Source organism: Erithacus rubecula (assembly GCF_903797595.1).
Source record: "Erithacus rubecula genome assembly, chromosome: 2".
Lineage (NCBI taxonomy): Eukaryota > Metazoa > Chordata > Aves > Passeriformes > Muscicapidae > Erithacus > Erithacus rubecula.
In genome coordinates, this window is record NC_136685.1 from 41,575,287 (window position 1) to 41,591,970 (window position 16,684).

Below are 16,684 nucleotides of genomic sequence, written 5' to 3' on the forward strand. Positions count from 1 at the left end.
CTTCAATACTGAAATGACAGTAATTCAGACCAGGATGGGGCAAGCAGAAAGTTACAGCCCATGATGATTTGTTACTGAAATGAAGTAGAAAAGAGATGGGGGAAAATTACATAGCTCACAAAAATTTGTGCTGCATTAATTAGGCAAAAAAAGGCCTTGAAATGAACATTCACATCTAATTAGCAAGGAAGAGTGGTACAAAAACTTCCTAAAGTCATACGCAGATATTTTTGAAAATTAAAAGAAACTATTATTGCTGATGTGACAAGGTCATATCAGGAACCTGAATTCTCCTGTGTTATATCAAAGACAAAATTTCTAAATGCTTACTCCTTTTTCAGTTGCCTTACTTTGAATAATGACACTTTCTTTTACAGATAAGGCATTGTGTATTATTAGGGATTCCATTTTCAGCCTACAGAGACAGTATTTATCAAATGATGGATTATGTATTAGTGAGCCTCTCCCAGATAGCTGTGAGCCTATCATCTAAAAGAGATGGCTGGAGAGGTAACAGGTATTTTTTCCCTTAAGTTTCCTGCAAAGACAAAAAGGAGACAATGCTAAATGAGTGTTCTTACCCCTTTTCCCCCTGAAGATGACATTGACTTAATGAGCTTGGTACTATCTATTCTGTCTGGGTTGTTAACTGATGAGGCAGCACTTACATATGGATTAGGAAAATCAAAATATAGTGACTCTAGAGCTGCTTATTAGTTAGACTGCAAGACACAGGAGGATACAATGTCTGGATGTATTGAAGTGCAGCACAGAGGTGGGGAAGGGTCAAAGCAAAGGGAGCAGGTCCCTAGGAACCAGCCCTCATTACTCATTCTGCCCCCTGAGTAAATCAACTTCCTGCTGCCACCTCAGCTTGAAAAACTGATTGCCTATCTGCCCAAAATACTACAAGACCTACAGATGAAAATGGCAAGCTCAGCAAGTGCAGAGCACCTTTTGCTTCTAAAACCAAGATAAAAGGTCTTGCAATGCTCAGACCCTTGGTCACCCGTGCAGTCTGTTTTAAGAAGTTACCCTATAGCAGCTATGAAATAGAAAATGCAAGAGCATTGTAAATTCAAACAGTTCTATCATTAAATTGACCCACACTATAATGCCAATAAGAACTCACTCAAAAACACTTCAGCATGCTCTTGTTGGATTTGATTTATCCTTCTTACATTGCAATGAGTCACTATTCCTTCTTTGATCACAAGGATCTTGTCCCACACAAGGTACAGAGGCTTTGAAATAGCTGTGGGACTGCAATGTTATAAATCAAATCATATTTGCTCGGTCTCTAGCATGCCAAATTTAGGTTTTCCTCTCAAGTCAGACTCTGGTGTCACAAGATTCCTACAGTGGTAGAAGAAACACGACTGATATCAGAACGCAGAATACACTCACCATCAAGAGGCTGAATTTCTAAATCAGTAACTAAAATAATGCTGGTGACCCACAAATGCCACATGTTTGAAACCACACTAAAAGAACCCAGGCTCACAGCAAACTTCAAGCAAGGAAAACCTCACCAACCTCAGACAGACTAAGCCAGTGCACCTGCCAATACACAGCCCCAGTACTTGAAATCTGAAATAAAGGTCTTAATGGCCAGGCATAACTGATTTGAAATAAGTGGATTTTAAACATCCAGTTACATCTGACATAAATTATGTCCTCTTGTTTTCAAGCTGACATCTTCATAGGTCTGAAATTGCAAATTACAGTTCTAGGAAGTTTTAAGAGCCAAGGGCTATATAATCTTTCTAGTACATCAAGGTCATAACAGATCCTGTCTTAGAATAAAATCACCTTCATTAGAGCACAATGGCCATTAACAGAGGCAGTAATTTCACCATAAGCCACAGGGGCCAGCTCCATAATGGTCAAACCCAGCCATTTCAGCCACATTTCTGTGTCCAGAATAATTATCCTACCTATGGTGAGCAGGCCTCGCAGAAGAATCATATGAAGATTCAAAGTAGTTGGAATAACCAGTCCAACTGCAAAGCAAATGTTTGCCACGTGGAAAACAAGATGATGAATCTCCTTCCAGTTTTCACATGCAGTCTCATTGAGAGGATCAGGGGTGGAATTTTTTAAGTCTGGAACAAAATCCAGTGGAGCAACAGTGAGTGGGCTCATTGCTGTAGCATTCATCTTGGACACTCCTGCAAGGAAAGAGGAAAAAAAATTCACTATGCATTAAACTGAAACCTAGCAGACATGCACATGGATTTTCGGGTAGTTTTCTCTCTTCTCAGGATATATTTTCCATTATTATTCATGAAAAAAAAAAAAAAAGGGTAAATTAGGTTTATAGTTCAATAGTGCTTTGCCATCTCTTTCACCTAAATCACAGCTACCAAAACAGAGAGGCTGCTAAGTCTGCTGCCAGTCTATTAGGGAAACTTTATCTACACAGTTGAACAAGATTGCAAGACCCTTATCTGTGTGTGGAACTACTGGAGAAAATGAGATAGCTAAAGACCATTTCTAATCTAAATATACATAGGATGTTTTCACTGTTGTAATAATAAGTATAACACATATATCTTTTGCCTCAATTAAATGGAAAAAAAAAAAAAAAATCAGTGGGCAAATCCCAATACAAAACAAAAAGAAATTACTCTTTAAAACAAACTACAGGGAAAAACTGGAAGAATTCAAGACACTATGTTTAGAATATTAAAAGCTTTTCTCTCTGGGTAACTACAGCCAGTGCCACAACCTCTACAGAAGGTCTTAACCCACAGCAGGTCTCAGCTGAAGGAGCACGACTGCTCCTAGACATGTCTGCTGTCAAACACAAGAGAACCCTGCTTCCAGCAAGGCAGGTATGGTCTCTCCCTGCCACAGCAGTAAAAACTATATGGAGATGGGCTTGAGTCTCCTTAATGAACTAATGTACTTCATCACTCAGCAAACAAGCTCCACAACATACAGTGCAGTGGGATTTACATTCAATTAAATTCTGTGGAGACAGTTCAAGTCCCTGATGTGTGTCATCACTAAATGCCATGTAATTCATCTGCTCAGCAGACAATTTTGGGTCACAGTTAATACACTCTGTTTCCTGCAGACTTGAATATACTCTGAAGCAACTCTGCTAATTGAGAGTGTTTCTTGGCCTGTGAAATAAATTTGAGTTCCTTCATCCCTTCCTTTCGTTATTCTCTCATGATCAACCTGTGAACAGGGCATAAGCAAACTGGACAGTTTTCAAAATTAATCAGTGTTTTAGACCCCTTCTGAAAGCAGTGGGAAAAAATAAATCCTCAACCCTCTCTTAGGTTCATCTCCTATGCCCTGTCACAGCTAAGGCATGCTATGGAATGTGCAGGCATTCTGCAGGATCAAACACTAGCACAGATGTAGTATATCTATATCTGGATTTAAATTATTTTCAAGGAAAAAAAAGTCTAATCCTAATCATCTAATCTAACCCAAATTACACAATTCACTTACTTCTTAAGATATCACTTTCCTCTTTTCATTCTTAGATTAGTTACTCACAAATATTATTTAAAATGTGGGGGTTTGTCAAACTCTACACTTAACTGTTAGCAAACATCAGGCCTATCCAAACACACTCCTACTTTCTTTCACCTCTTTGACATGAGTTCATCAAGAGAGTCATTAGAGCACTTTCACTGTCCTGACAAAGCCACTCACACAGTGAGCCAAAGCCTGAGCCCGTGGAGGCTGCAGGACTGGCATTTTAACACGCTCATAAAACAGGAGGGAATTGCTAACTGGATAACTATGTCTGTGCTCATCTTACACACAGCTCATCCACTGCTCCTGTTGTTTCCAAACAATATAAACTCTTTACACTGGAACAGCGGCATCTCTAGATCGTTAAAACAAAACAAAAACAAACCAGCTGAGTTTCTACCTATATTCAGCCTTTCACTGCCCAGTCATGTGCCAATAGAGGCACCACTTAAAATGCCACCAGAACAAGTAAAGACAGCCAATCTCACACACAGATACACAACCAGCCATAAATCCTTCAATTTAACATCAAAAGAGGCTGCAAGAAGTAATTTCAGCTGCATCTGAACACAGATCAAAGCAGCCTTTCAGATGCTTGATATTTTTTATTAGCAAAATTTTGTACTGCTCCACTGTGGGAATAGAGGTTACCTTACCCTTTCAACTCAGCCCTAAAGCATCATACATAGAAAACTGGAAAGCCAATGAACCAAATTAAATACACAACACCTGACAATCTTACTCTCCTCACAGCCCAGCCAAAACACTGCTCCCCTTGCTCTTCACAGACACTGATGCAACAAATCATCAGCCATAAACTGAAATAATGGGAAGGAGTTTCTCCAAATGTTGATCAAGCAATTTAAAGCATCCAAAGTTGTAAGAGGATGTTCAACACTTTTGAAGGTCAGGCTTACCTACTAGAGGAACCTAAATCAGCCCACCTCCAGTTTTTTATCAGCTTTGTCTTTACAGGAATATATTTGAACTTCACTTACTACTCACAAACAATAATCACAGCTCCCCTAACATACTGGAAACAGCAGAAACTAGAGCTTCTCCATCATTTTGGTATTTAAAAGCTGACAAAAATAGATTGATGCTATCTGCAAAATGACATAAGGACAGACTTAGACATGGGCTCTGAATTTCAACTAAGGAGACTGCTTTGAGGATCAGGAGGAAAGGTAGACAGGCAGAGCTACAAGCCATGACCTAAATGTGTGCTTACAGGTAACACCAGAAAGACAAATATCCAAAATGGCAAAAAACATCATCACTGTAAGTTTCAGACCAATTTTTTAGTCCTAGCATCTACTGTTGCCAAATAATACTGAAAAATGAGGGAAAAGTCTGCAGTTCCACAAAAGAACAAGCAATTTTCATTTTTTACCTGCTGTGACCTTAGGAAGCCAAAAATTAATTTTGAAAGTACAGATTCAGGCCTTTAAAACTTTATGTCTACTAAGGATCAATATATCACCAGACTATATAGTCATATGCTTAAGTCTTAAATGCAAAGACCTGTATTAATAATATAAGGAGTTAAAGAAAACAACTAACACGGTCAAACAATTTTAGAAAGTTGGGGTAAAATAGCATCCACTGAAATGAAAACCTTATGGGGCATAAGACAAATCATTAAAAGAGCATTTTTTTAATATTCATTATATATCCACCATATGGATTTATATTTACCAAAGGAAGAACTTGAAAACTCAGATGACTGAGAACTCAAGTCGATTTGTTGTTCAAACAGGAGGGGAAAAAGATATATATATAAAAAAGAAAAACTTACTGACTCTCTATTATTGAACCAAATAGAAATTAGCGTAGTTAAAAGAAAAAAAAAACAAAAAACAAGCTATTAACATTTTTTTTTGCTCATGACCTTAATAGAAAGTTAAGGTAATATATGGTAGTCTTAGGTCAGAAAATACTAATTCTCAGAATACAAACGAGGTGATCTTTCTCTAGGATTTTGCTGTACTCAGCAACAGCTTTATACAAGAGACCAAACTTCTGAAAGGCATTCCCAAAAGATTTAGTCTACAAATATTCAGACACAAAGATGACTTTGAAATAATTGTGAATTTTATGGATACCTAAACAACACTCACAGAAGACAGACACAGCAGAAAATTGTAAAGCATTTGGTTCTACTATGAGAAGCAGTCAGCCAAGCTCATATGGGACAGTGCTGAGTGTCCCAGGAGTGCAATTACCCACTTTATTGAGATTATTCACATCCCAGAGCTTTACTGGTCAATATTGTTCAAGAGATCTTCTTAAATCTTTACTTGAGTGTGTTTCTATAACTTTACAGTCAGTGCAATTAAAAAAATTAATAATTATACCTGCAGAACTTTAAACTACTTTTCTACATTCTGAGATCACAGAAGTTGCATAGAGATTTTAGGCAATAATTCTTTTGTGAGCTGAAGACAAACTACTAGAGGTAGTATGGCTGAGTTAATTACAGTTTAAGTTACCAATTTCCTCTTTCACAATGCAGTAGGAACAACAGGAAAATGGTTTAAGAAAATAAGTATTTCAATATGATCCATGCAGCAAGTCTCATTCAATTAAATGCGACAGTAACTACAGAAAATTGCTACTCTCCTTAGCCATTTCAACCAAGAGAAAGTTTAACAACACGTTCATTCTCCATAGTCAACACAGTACCCACACGGTGAGGAAAGCTCCCGGCGCAGCGCCCAGCGCAGGACCCGCGGGGCGCGCCCGGGGTCACCAGAACCCGCAACGGGCGAGCCAAACCCACCCTTTGCACAAAACCACCCGGAGCATAATCCTTAAATACTGGAAAGAATCGAGCAGCGGCTCCCTTTTCCCCCAAAAGGACCACTCCGAAAGCCGCAACCCGCCTCTCCTCCCCGCGGGCAGGGCACAGACCGGGTCCCGGCTGCGCCCGCACCCAAGCACGGGGAGCGACCGAAGGGAGCGGGAGAAGGGGACGGGACCGCGCGTTCTCCCCGCTGGCCCGGCAGCTCCACGGCGGAGCCCGGCGCCCTCCCCTCCTGCCGCCGCCGGTGGAGCGGCAGCGCCGGCCCGGGGGCTGCGGGACCGGCGGCGGAGGGACCCAGGGACCCGGCAGAGGCGGCTCCCGCCGCTCCCCCACCCGCGGTGCCGCGGGAGGAGCGCTCCTCACCTGCCCCGCGCCCGCCGAAAAGTTTCCCGACAGGACGGCCGAGGCCCGGGGCTAGCGCTCTCCGCCGCTGGCGGTCCCGTGGCGGGCACGGAGCCGCGGCCGTGACTAAAATAGGCAGAGGAGCCGCGGGAGCTGCGGGCGGCGCCAGCGGGGCCGGCAGCGAGCGGCCGCAGCGCGCAGGCGCCTCCGCCGGCACCGGGCCGGGAGGGGCGGGAGCTGAGCCCTGCTCCGGATCTCCCCGAGCCCCTCCGAGCATCGCCCCGCCACCGCCGCCCCGCCCGGGCTCCGGGCCGCCCCGCAGCGCTCAGCCGAGGCGCCCAGCACACCGGGGACAGCCACCGCGCAGAGGTGCAGCCAGAGCCCCGAGCTCGCCCAGCTGTTGGGGGGTTAAAATTAGAGGAGCCGAATTCTCCCCTAAACCTGTGGCCAGCAGTATTGCCCCTACATGCTGTGCCTCTGTAAAACTGCTCCTCTCAACTCGGCACCTGCTGTGGTTGCTTGGTCACTAGCGTGATGTTCGAAGAGATGCCACCAAGTTTGCTCGTGCGGCAGCTCGACAGCTCCCAGGAACAGCGCGCTTCCAAAGCGGGACGCTCCTGTCCCCGCATGTCCCCATCGGCTCTGCCCGTGTGCTGTCGAGCCTCCGCCGGCACCGGCAGTCTCACAGGACAGGTGAAGCAGTCACCGAGAGCGCTTCCATCCCCAGGAGGCAGACGAATAGCGTTCAGTGATGAAAGACATTCCCGCCCATCTCAAAACCTGACTGTCAGTGATAAATGAGGACTGCCAAGGCAGAAAAGCCTTTCAATACATTCTGATGAGCTAGCTGCAAAGTGAGGTTTTCAGCAGCTGAGAGCATATGGTCAGCATTACTCTTAAATATTTTTTGTAAGAATACAGAATCCAAACTTGGTTTTGAAGCAACAGTTTATATATGTACACATCCGTCTGAGGAGACTCTGCCTTTGTCACAGTAATTCCTGGTTTTGCACCTTGGACAAGAGATCAGGATCGCTTCAGCAATGTGTGCCATGTGAACGGGGATTTTATGAATCCTGCTCCCTCGTATAAGTTCTGATTTTCACAAATATATTACGAAATAATTATGAAGGACTAGATTTGGCACTATGTTTCTTCCAACTGGACAGACATTTTTATGGATGTACCTTCTCTCTCCCGAGATACGCAGAGTAAATGAGCTGGAAAAAGGGTAGGAAGGAGTCAGGATAGCATGGCTGCAGGAATGGTCATGAGTGCTAGCATCTAGCATGTGTTTGAGATTGATAGAATTCAGCAACGCTTGCTGGAGCAAAGCCAAGTAGCTTCCAAAAGCGGCACAAAGCAACCCGTCAGAGAGTTCCTATCCCAATCCAAACTGACGTGCAAGCGTTTTCTAGCATGTTACTGAACGTTATGCTTTGGAGAAACACAGTTTGTTCTACTGGTTATGTCTTCTATAAAGTCTTTGTACTCTCTCATTGCCCTGTAGGTCTTCTCTAATTTTGGGGGAAACCTTGGTGGTAAACAGTGTGTGCTTAGTCCAATGCAAAAAAATAAAAAGAAAAAAAAATATTTCTTAGGAAAGGTTGGCAACAAACTAAAACTATTTACAGACATGTGAGAGTGTAGAGCTTTGTCCTGATTGTAGCTACTCTCTTGGGATCTTCATATTTCAGGATATTCATGATTAAATGCCATTTCCCATCTGCAGCAAGACTACAAGGAGGTGGTGGTATCTACCAGTGCAGCTGTCAGTAGGAAGAGGGAAACGAGAGAGGATCTGAGAGATTCCCCTATATCCTGAGTCTCCAGGAAGACCATAAGCAGGTGGAGCACATAGACATGGCTCTGATGGACTCTAGTCTTGTGCTGTGATGTGCACCTGTGCATAGAAGAAAAAAATTCTCTAATAAAATCACTGACATTGATTTTATATAATAGCTTTAGATTTAGCCTTTAGTTTTACAGATAACACTAGATAACATTACTTATATAGATAACAAACATCCTCTAAGTAAAAAGTACTAAGTAGAATTTATCCCCTTAAAATATGGTCTCGTGTACTGTAGAAGAATGGGCTGGTTTAATTAAATTAATGTCCTACTGTTAAATCACTATAAAGACTGCTTTAACCGATCTTTGTCAATAAGCTGCAAGTTCTTTGAAGTCTGCTAATATAAATTAATCTGACAGAGGCAAGAAAGAAAAACTTTGCATTTCCACAGAATGAGGAATTGGTTTTGGACAGACAGATCAATTTTTGGAGATTTGTGTTGAATTGATGCATTTCATTAGCAGAGACAGGCCTAATGCTGTTGCAGCTGTTCATTGATGCAAGCTTCTTCTCTTTCTTCTGCTATTAGATTCTTGATAGCTTAAGTCCTTTCTCCAATTATATAGTTATTTTTCCAGTAATAGTCCACAGTAGAAAATGTCACATGGATGTTGCAAATTGCTTAGCCTTGTTCCTTATCTCCAGCAACCAGCTTTAGGATCCTCAACAGTGTACCTTAACCTCTTGGTGTCTGTCTGTTCTTCTGGATTCCAGGGAAAATGTCATCCTGCTGATAACATGGGAAAGTGTTGGACTTCAGAAAAGGACAGGCAGGCGTTCAGAGGCACAGATGAGACCTGACCCTCTCTCTTCTGTTTCTCAGTTTATCCCAGCCAGGCACTGGAAAACTTCATTAAGCAAATGAGGAAGAAACTTTTCATGAAACTGCAAGCACTCTGCCTCTTCCAAATGAGAGCCCAGTGTCACAGCCTTTTTTAGGCAAAGTTTTCACTAAAGAGAACAAATGCTTTGTATTCAGGATCCCAGATGTGCCAGGCTCACAGGGCTATTTTCAGACAATGGCAAGATCTATGAAATGTTTCCATTTATAGTTTCAGGAAGCGTACTCAGCATCTACTCTAAACTGATCTTTTAAATTCCCTCCATAGGCTCTGTAAGTGGGTTCCTTTGGAAAGTAATTTGTCCTGTGTGTATTTGACAACTGTCTGGAGTGGGACAAAGTACACTAGCAAATCCCATTCCCCTTGCTGAAATTCTGTGCCATATAACTGAAAAATCACACCCATTTTCCACAGAAAATTTATTTATATGGGTTTTGCCTGAAAGCATCCTGAAGAATTATGCTTTATTGGAAGGAAGTTTGCATGGAAGAGATTGTGAATGACCGCCTCTCAGCTCTTTAGTATTCTGGAGGTTTATTTAACAGGAGTTGTGCATTCCAGTGCATGTTTACCTTTGGCCCTCTGACAGACACTTTCAGGCAATTCTTACAATGCAAGACCTGCAGGAAGGGTGTCTCCTGTTAATGCAAGGAGGGCCATCTTTTTGTTTGAGTCCAAGATATAAAATACCACATACCAGGGCTTCTAGGTATCTGACTAATAGTATAGTAACAGATTGTTGCCAGCTTAGAGCCAGGAGCCAACTTTTTTCTAAAATAATCAAAGTATTCAAAGTTTAACAGATGGTTGACGTAGATGTTTATCAAAAGGGTACATGATCCTGAGGTATAAGAACAGAGTAAAATTGTTTGCCATTAAAGTTATCTAAACCGTATGCAGTAAACAATTTATTCAATCACACTGAGCAATTATCCCTGCTCCCAAATTATGCATGAGCAGTTCCCTGCTGACACTTTATTTTGTATGTTCATTATTTGAAATTGCTCAGTGAACAATTTCTATGAACTGCTTGCAAGTGATTTTTCTGGGACTTGATAGAAGGACCTGCTGTGCTTGCTCTACCTAAATCACATGATTCCCCCCCAAAAACAGTAGAGCAGATATAAAACAGGTTGGATTTCCTAAAGCAGAGCCATGGCAGGCTTTGTCACTGCCCTGCCAGGGCAGCTCAGTAACAGCATTGGGGAATAGTGGGAACCTGTCCCAGGGGGTTTGCTTCTTTCTGCAAGCAGAGGAATACCAGATATGGAATCTGGCTGCATTGCCTGACTGGAACTCAAATAGTTATCAACACATTGCTCTCTGTTAACGTGAGGCAGCTCTTACTGCACACAAAATTGGAAGACAAGTAATAGAGCCATGCTTTTGCATTGCATCTGTCCCCTCCCCGGGTGACAGCCCATTTTTAGGGGTCCCCACTACAGCAGACTTGGCAGCAGTGGGTGAACTGGCTGTGTTTTTTCTGTTCCATTTTTGGACTACCTCCACGCACAAATCAAGTTCAAAATGGTCATGGAGAGATGTCTGTGCTAATCCTGAAGTAAATGCATTTCAGCTGCAGCTCTCAACGTGCTCTCTGCAGAGATCCCCACCAATTTGTGTGAGCCTGTGTGACTGTATAGACCAAAAGAATCACAGATACTGTCAGAGTACAAATGCATGTACTACTTTTGGGTGTTGGTGACAGTGACAATCAATGTTTTGCTGCAGTATTAATCCATTTTTAGCAGTGCATGTTGATATTTACTGAAAAGCAAAGGCCAGGATCAAACCATCAGGACATTGTATATTTGCATCATTATCAACCACTTTCTAGGAATTTTAAAAGTTATTGATAAGGATTTAGAATTTTATGCAAAGATATGAAAATGAACTAAATAATAAGTGTTAAATATCTCCAGACAGAAGTGAAAAAAAAAATCAAAAATCTGACTTAAAAACTTGAGGAACAAGGACAAAAAAAGAAGTAGAGGGAGTCTGAACATGAATCTAAGGAATTTTTTTGACAAGTGACGGAGAAAGAATACATGATTTGATAGTGAAAATAGTCCACAGTGAGGGGAAAGAAAAGGTAAATAGATTAGCTCAGAAGAACTTTGAAATGGAGAGAGTTTTAAAAAATGTAATAAACTGTGCATATTGTAAAGGACTGTCAAAATGTGTGCTGCTCCTTGCTACCCTGATCTTTAAGAGTAAAGGCAAACTGAGACTTAAAAAAAAATTAATTTCAATGAATAAATAAGACCAGTCTTCTGAATTATTTTATTATACATTTTTTTTTGTTCTGTAAAGAAAAAAAAGCAGCTAACAAACCCCTATTATATAGGGTTAAAAGCAGGGATAGGGACTCCAATGAACATACATATATATGTGATTATTGCTTTTGCATGTATCTGAAGTACACAGACCACTGCAAAAAGCACTTGCATAACTAAAATGGCAACCAATATAGTTAACAAAAAGAAACTAATAGTTTGTAAAATCAAAACCAATGTAAAAATGTTTTATATATCAGTATTTCTGGTATTTTTTCCTACAAATACTTACTGATTAATTCTTTAAATAATGAACGTGTTTCCTGTAAGAACACTATATTTTTGAAAACCAAACAATAAAATGGAGACCCAGTGATAAATAGGCCACATTGCTGGATATCTGACTGTTTTTAAAAAGCACTTCATTCCCCTCACTAGTGAGATCTGCTTGAAAAGTATCATTTGAGAAGACTCAACTTTTCTGTAAATGAAGAGATGACATACTTTGTTTCATATTTAAAGTAAGTATTCAAGACATTTTATCTCATAGTAAAATAGAATAGCTACACCAGCTGGATTCCATAAATCTTTGAAGATTTTAATGTGAGAGAAATGAACAAAGCACAGCAAGGAATTCCAGCACAACAGCTGTTTTATAGGAACTGCTGATACCCACCCTTGGGTATCCTGGCAGATGTGAACTGCTTGCCTCACTTTTGTTATGGATTGAGTTGTTTTTCATTTACCCAGTGTAAGAGAACACATATGGGAAGATACAGGGTCATACCCTTTTAAACTCATCCCAAACCTTACCTTCAGTATCTCACCCTTGTACCCATGTCCTACAGTTGGGCATGGGAAGTCCAAGCCCAACATTAGGTGTCTAGATTGTCCTGCACTCTTCCTAAAACCCATGGGAAATGTAACAGAGATATGTGTGCTTCATCCCCACTGAGCCCAGACTCCCGCAGGCTGCTTGGGATCACCCCACAGAATCCCTGCCAGGGGACAGGAACCTGCTCACCTCCTTTCACACATCTGAGATGCTTTGCTGCTTGCCTGTGATGTGCAGTTCCTATAGAAGGGGATGGTGCTGCCCACTTCTATATAATTACATGGTTAGAACATTTAATTAATTGATTAATCAATCAAATTTAATTTAATTTAATTTTTATTTTTATTTTAAAATTAATTTCATTAATTCAATTAACTAAATGGGATTTTTTGCTACAGTATCTTTCTTGGCCTAATATCCCTTTTACTGTCAGATTATTACTATATCTCCCAGATTTAGACAGGTTCAACTAGTGGATACAATGAAAAGTATGGGATTCACTGCTGAAATAGTTATTTATCACAATTATATTATTGCAGTTGTTTTATTTACATGACTTTGATCTCTTATTTCTTGGTCATCTATATTTTATCACCATTTATCTTCAAAACCCCACTCAGGTAATCAAATAGTCCTGTCTCTACAATACACCACCAATTCCTCAAATTAGGACCTGCAGTTCAACTCGCAACTTAAAAATACTGCCTGTGAATCCATAACAGAAGAATAACTGCTACAAAATCCTTGCTCTCACAAAGTTTTGGGAAAATCTCATTTTTAATTTTTTTTTTTTAATTTTCCCACTCCAGGGCAAGGTTTAATAATGTTGGTAGCTTGCAGAAAGATGGTTTGGGTCCAAACCCTTTGCTGGCAGAACCCTCTACCAAGTGACCCTCCATATCCCATCTATGGGACATGACCCCAAATCTAGAGCTGAGTGATGACATGCTTGTGCTGCCTTTCTCCTACACACTCCTGCTGATGAGGCTCCACCTACATGGTTTGATTCATCAGCATGAGGTGGCCTGATTTACATGTCAAGTTCAATACATCTTTTGATTCCCACAGAAGCAGAATTACAGCAAGTAGAAACGGAAAGGATAAAAACCCACAAGAAAGGAAAGCTAATCTGAATTAGACAAACAGAAAGGGTGTTTTTCCTTAGGAACCCTGAGCCTATTATATTTTAATGCATATTAATGTAAATATGCATTTTCAAGAGGGATTAACAAATCAATTTAATATGGTATTTATTTTGTTGTATAGTAAAAAAATCTTTTATGCAGTAACAGCTAGGGAGGAAAAATATGCATTCAATTATTACAAGAATAAAAAGAAAAATATTAATCTGGTCATGTTTGAATTCAACAAATAGATATTATTTTTTACTTTCCTATTTAAATAGTTTTTTTATATATAAGGAGCTGCAGATTTGTTTCACTTTTAACACATGGTTTGCAATATCTGTTCATATGAGCAACTCAATATTTTGTTTTACTTTTTCATGTACATTGAGACCAAATATGTCTTATATTTATTATTCACAACAAGCAAAATCTGTAGAGCACTTTTTTCCTGAAAATGTAGCATCAACATACTATTTTATTACTACAAACATATGTCCTTTTTGTGGTATGGCAAATCTGTGCAATATCACCCTAGTATGTATTCAGCTTCCCCAGTTTAATACTAGGAGAGACCATATCTCTATATGTATAATTTACTATGTTGCAAAAAATAAGCTCTTTCTTTAAGTGCTTAAAATTTGCCTTGCATAGTGTATTAGTTACAACAGTATATTGGGATGCATCCTCTCTGGTTATTCCATAGTTTCTGTAGTTTTGAGTGGAACTGCATGATTACTTACATTATTGTTAGTTAAAAAAATACTACATAATGAAAGAATTGCAGGGTCAGTCCCATGCTCCCAAGTAGGCAAGACTTGCTTTGAAACTCTAACTACATATTGCTGCACCCAACAAATTAATTTGCCAAAAGTTCAATTTCAAATAAACCTCTCTTGGATAAAATTTGTATTTAGTTCTCTCTTCCTCTACTCCTCCTCCTCTGTCTTGAACTGTCATAAGCCATACAGTTTCTTACCTTATGTACAAAATTTGAACCCTTCTGCAGGTTGCAAGAATAATTCCAACCTGATGTCCACATAATTATAGAAACTTAGGAAAATCAACTGATGAATGTGCACATCATCATGTGCACAGATTCTGCCACTCTCACCTGTAGTTGCACATAAATGTAGACATAATTCCACAGAAGGTTATGGAACTGGTAAAAATGTAAAATGTGAGTAAAGGGGAAGCACTGCAGGGTCAAGAAAAGGATGCATTGATAGCATCAAGTATCCACTTGTTTAAACCAATTATGAAGGAATCTGATCACCTCACTAACAGTTATTTCTGAGTAGTTACACAGGCATAAATTGGATGGTGCTCAATGGAACTTCATCCAGCTCCAAATGTTTATTAACCTATAAATAATCAGGGAGTCATAGGATGGTCTGGGTTGGAAGGGACCTTTAAAGGCCATCTAGCCCAGCCCCCCTCAATAAGTGAGGATCTCCTCAAATGGATCAAGTTGCCCAGAGCTTCATCCAATTTGAATGTTCCCAAGGGACCAGGCATCCACCATCTCTCTGGCCAGCCTGTTTCAGTGCTTCATCATGCTCATAATAATAAAATTTCTCATTATATCTAAATGTACCCTTGAATTTAAAACCATTATCCCTTCTCCTACCACAAGAAGCCCTGCTATAAAAAGTCTGTCTTCATCTTTCGTGCAGGCCCCTTTTAAGTAGTGAAAAGCTGCAATATAATGTCACCTGGAGCCTTCTCTTCTCCAGGCTGAGCGACCCCAACTCTCTGTTGACTGGGTGTTTATGATCTCACAAACTTGTCTAATTTCACTGACATTATTCTGAGTATGTCTTCATTTAGGCAGATTATACAGCCCTCCCAAAGCACTGGTTTATGAGTTGGAGAGTAGAGTGTATTTCACTGTATATTTTAGAAGTACTGTCCAGATTAAAATAAAAACAGAGGTTGAGAGAACTTCTGTCTTGCTTCCAGCCCTTTTGTGTGTACCCATATTAGATATTTACAGCTGAATTTTACAGCTGAAATATTCTGCTAGTCACGTCTCAAACAGATGCTGGAAAACTAGAAACAATTAAAAAAAAAATGACTCAAAGCCCAGAAAGCACAGTAGCAACACCTAAACAAGATTAGCTAAGAGTATGTTCAGATATTGACTCAGACATGTCCTGGTAGAGATTTCTGACAGCAACCAATTCCAGCAGAGAAAAACATCACATAGGATTGTGTTTGGAAAGTGTGTGACAGAAACCAAATACAACAGTCACCAAAAAAAAGAAAAAAATTACCAAAGTATGTCATGAAGCACCCATCATTCCCCAGTATCTTTCTAAGTATGCTATAGCTTAAAGCTGGATATAAAAATTGGGTGAGTAAGACTCCTTGGTCTTATTTGAAGGTGAAGATGATGCAGCTAATTAACTTTAGCAGGAGCAGAATTTAGTAAAGACAAGTTTTCTTGAATAAATAGGCCAAATCCAAATATTCAAGAAAACCAAGGAGAACATTAATAAATTATTTATATTACACCCATATCTAGAATAAGATCTCTTTCATGTATTTAAAATATTTTAATGTTTGTAGACTGTCACAAGCTGCCAGCCTCTAATTTTGTGCCTTAGCTATCATCTGAACAGATCTTTAAAAGCCATCAGTGAACTGTTTTCATTTTTTTCCAATTCTCTTTTGGCCAAGACAAAGTAGCTCTGTGACTCAGGGACTTCATGCACTAAGCAGTACATACAGAATACATTGCCTGAAAGGGTAATGAGAATGATTTGGGGATTATCCCATTGCACGTTGGGGTAATTTATGTTTGGCTGGTTTTCCTCTCTGAGGAACCAACATAAAGCTAAAAGCAAAACTTGTACAATATTATCTGCTCTACACTAAATGTCCTTCAGACAAGTAGTGTTTCACATGACTCCTAATAGCTTTTTTATACATACTGCATAATTGTCATTCAAGTGTAAGATTGTATCATCATTTCAAGTCCTCCAGAAACAAGTCACAACATCTAAACTTACATGTATACGTGTATACCCACAGACAGAGAAGCATACAAGGGTCATCCTACCAAACTAGCCAGCAACTTTAAAATATTAAAAATATATCTACT

The 16,684-nt window shown here is 40.0% G+C and overlaps 1 protein-coding gene across 2 annotated transcripts in view; it reads right to left on the bottom strand.

Moving 5' to 3' along the window:
* POPDC1 (popeye domain cAMP effector 1) overlaps positions 1-16,684 on the bottom strand; it is a 49,327-nt gene that overhangs the window by 19,376 nt on the left and 13,267 nt on the right. The window contains exons 2-3 of one of the 2 annotated variants that reach the window (XM_079297836.1): positions 6,668-6,685; positions 1,938-2,171 (exon numbers count right to left, since the gene is read on the bottom strand). In XM_079297836.1, the coding sequence (XP_079153962.1) occupies positions 1,938-2,160 (223 nt within the window). In that variant the 5' untranslated portion in view covers positions 2,161-2,171; positions 6,668-6,685. Of the gene's footprint in view, positions 1-1,937; positions 2,172-6,667; positions 6,824-16,684 lie in introns of those variants that run through there. The other variant, XM_079297835.1, reaches the window with a different exon arrangement.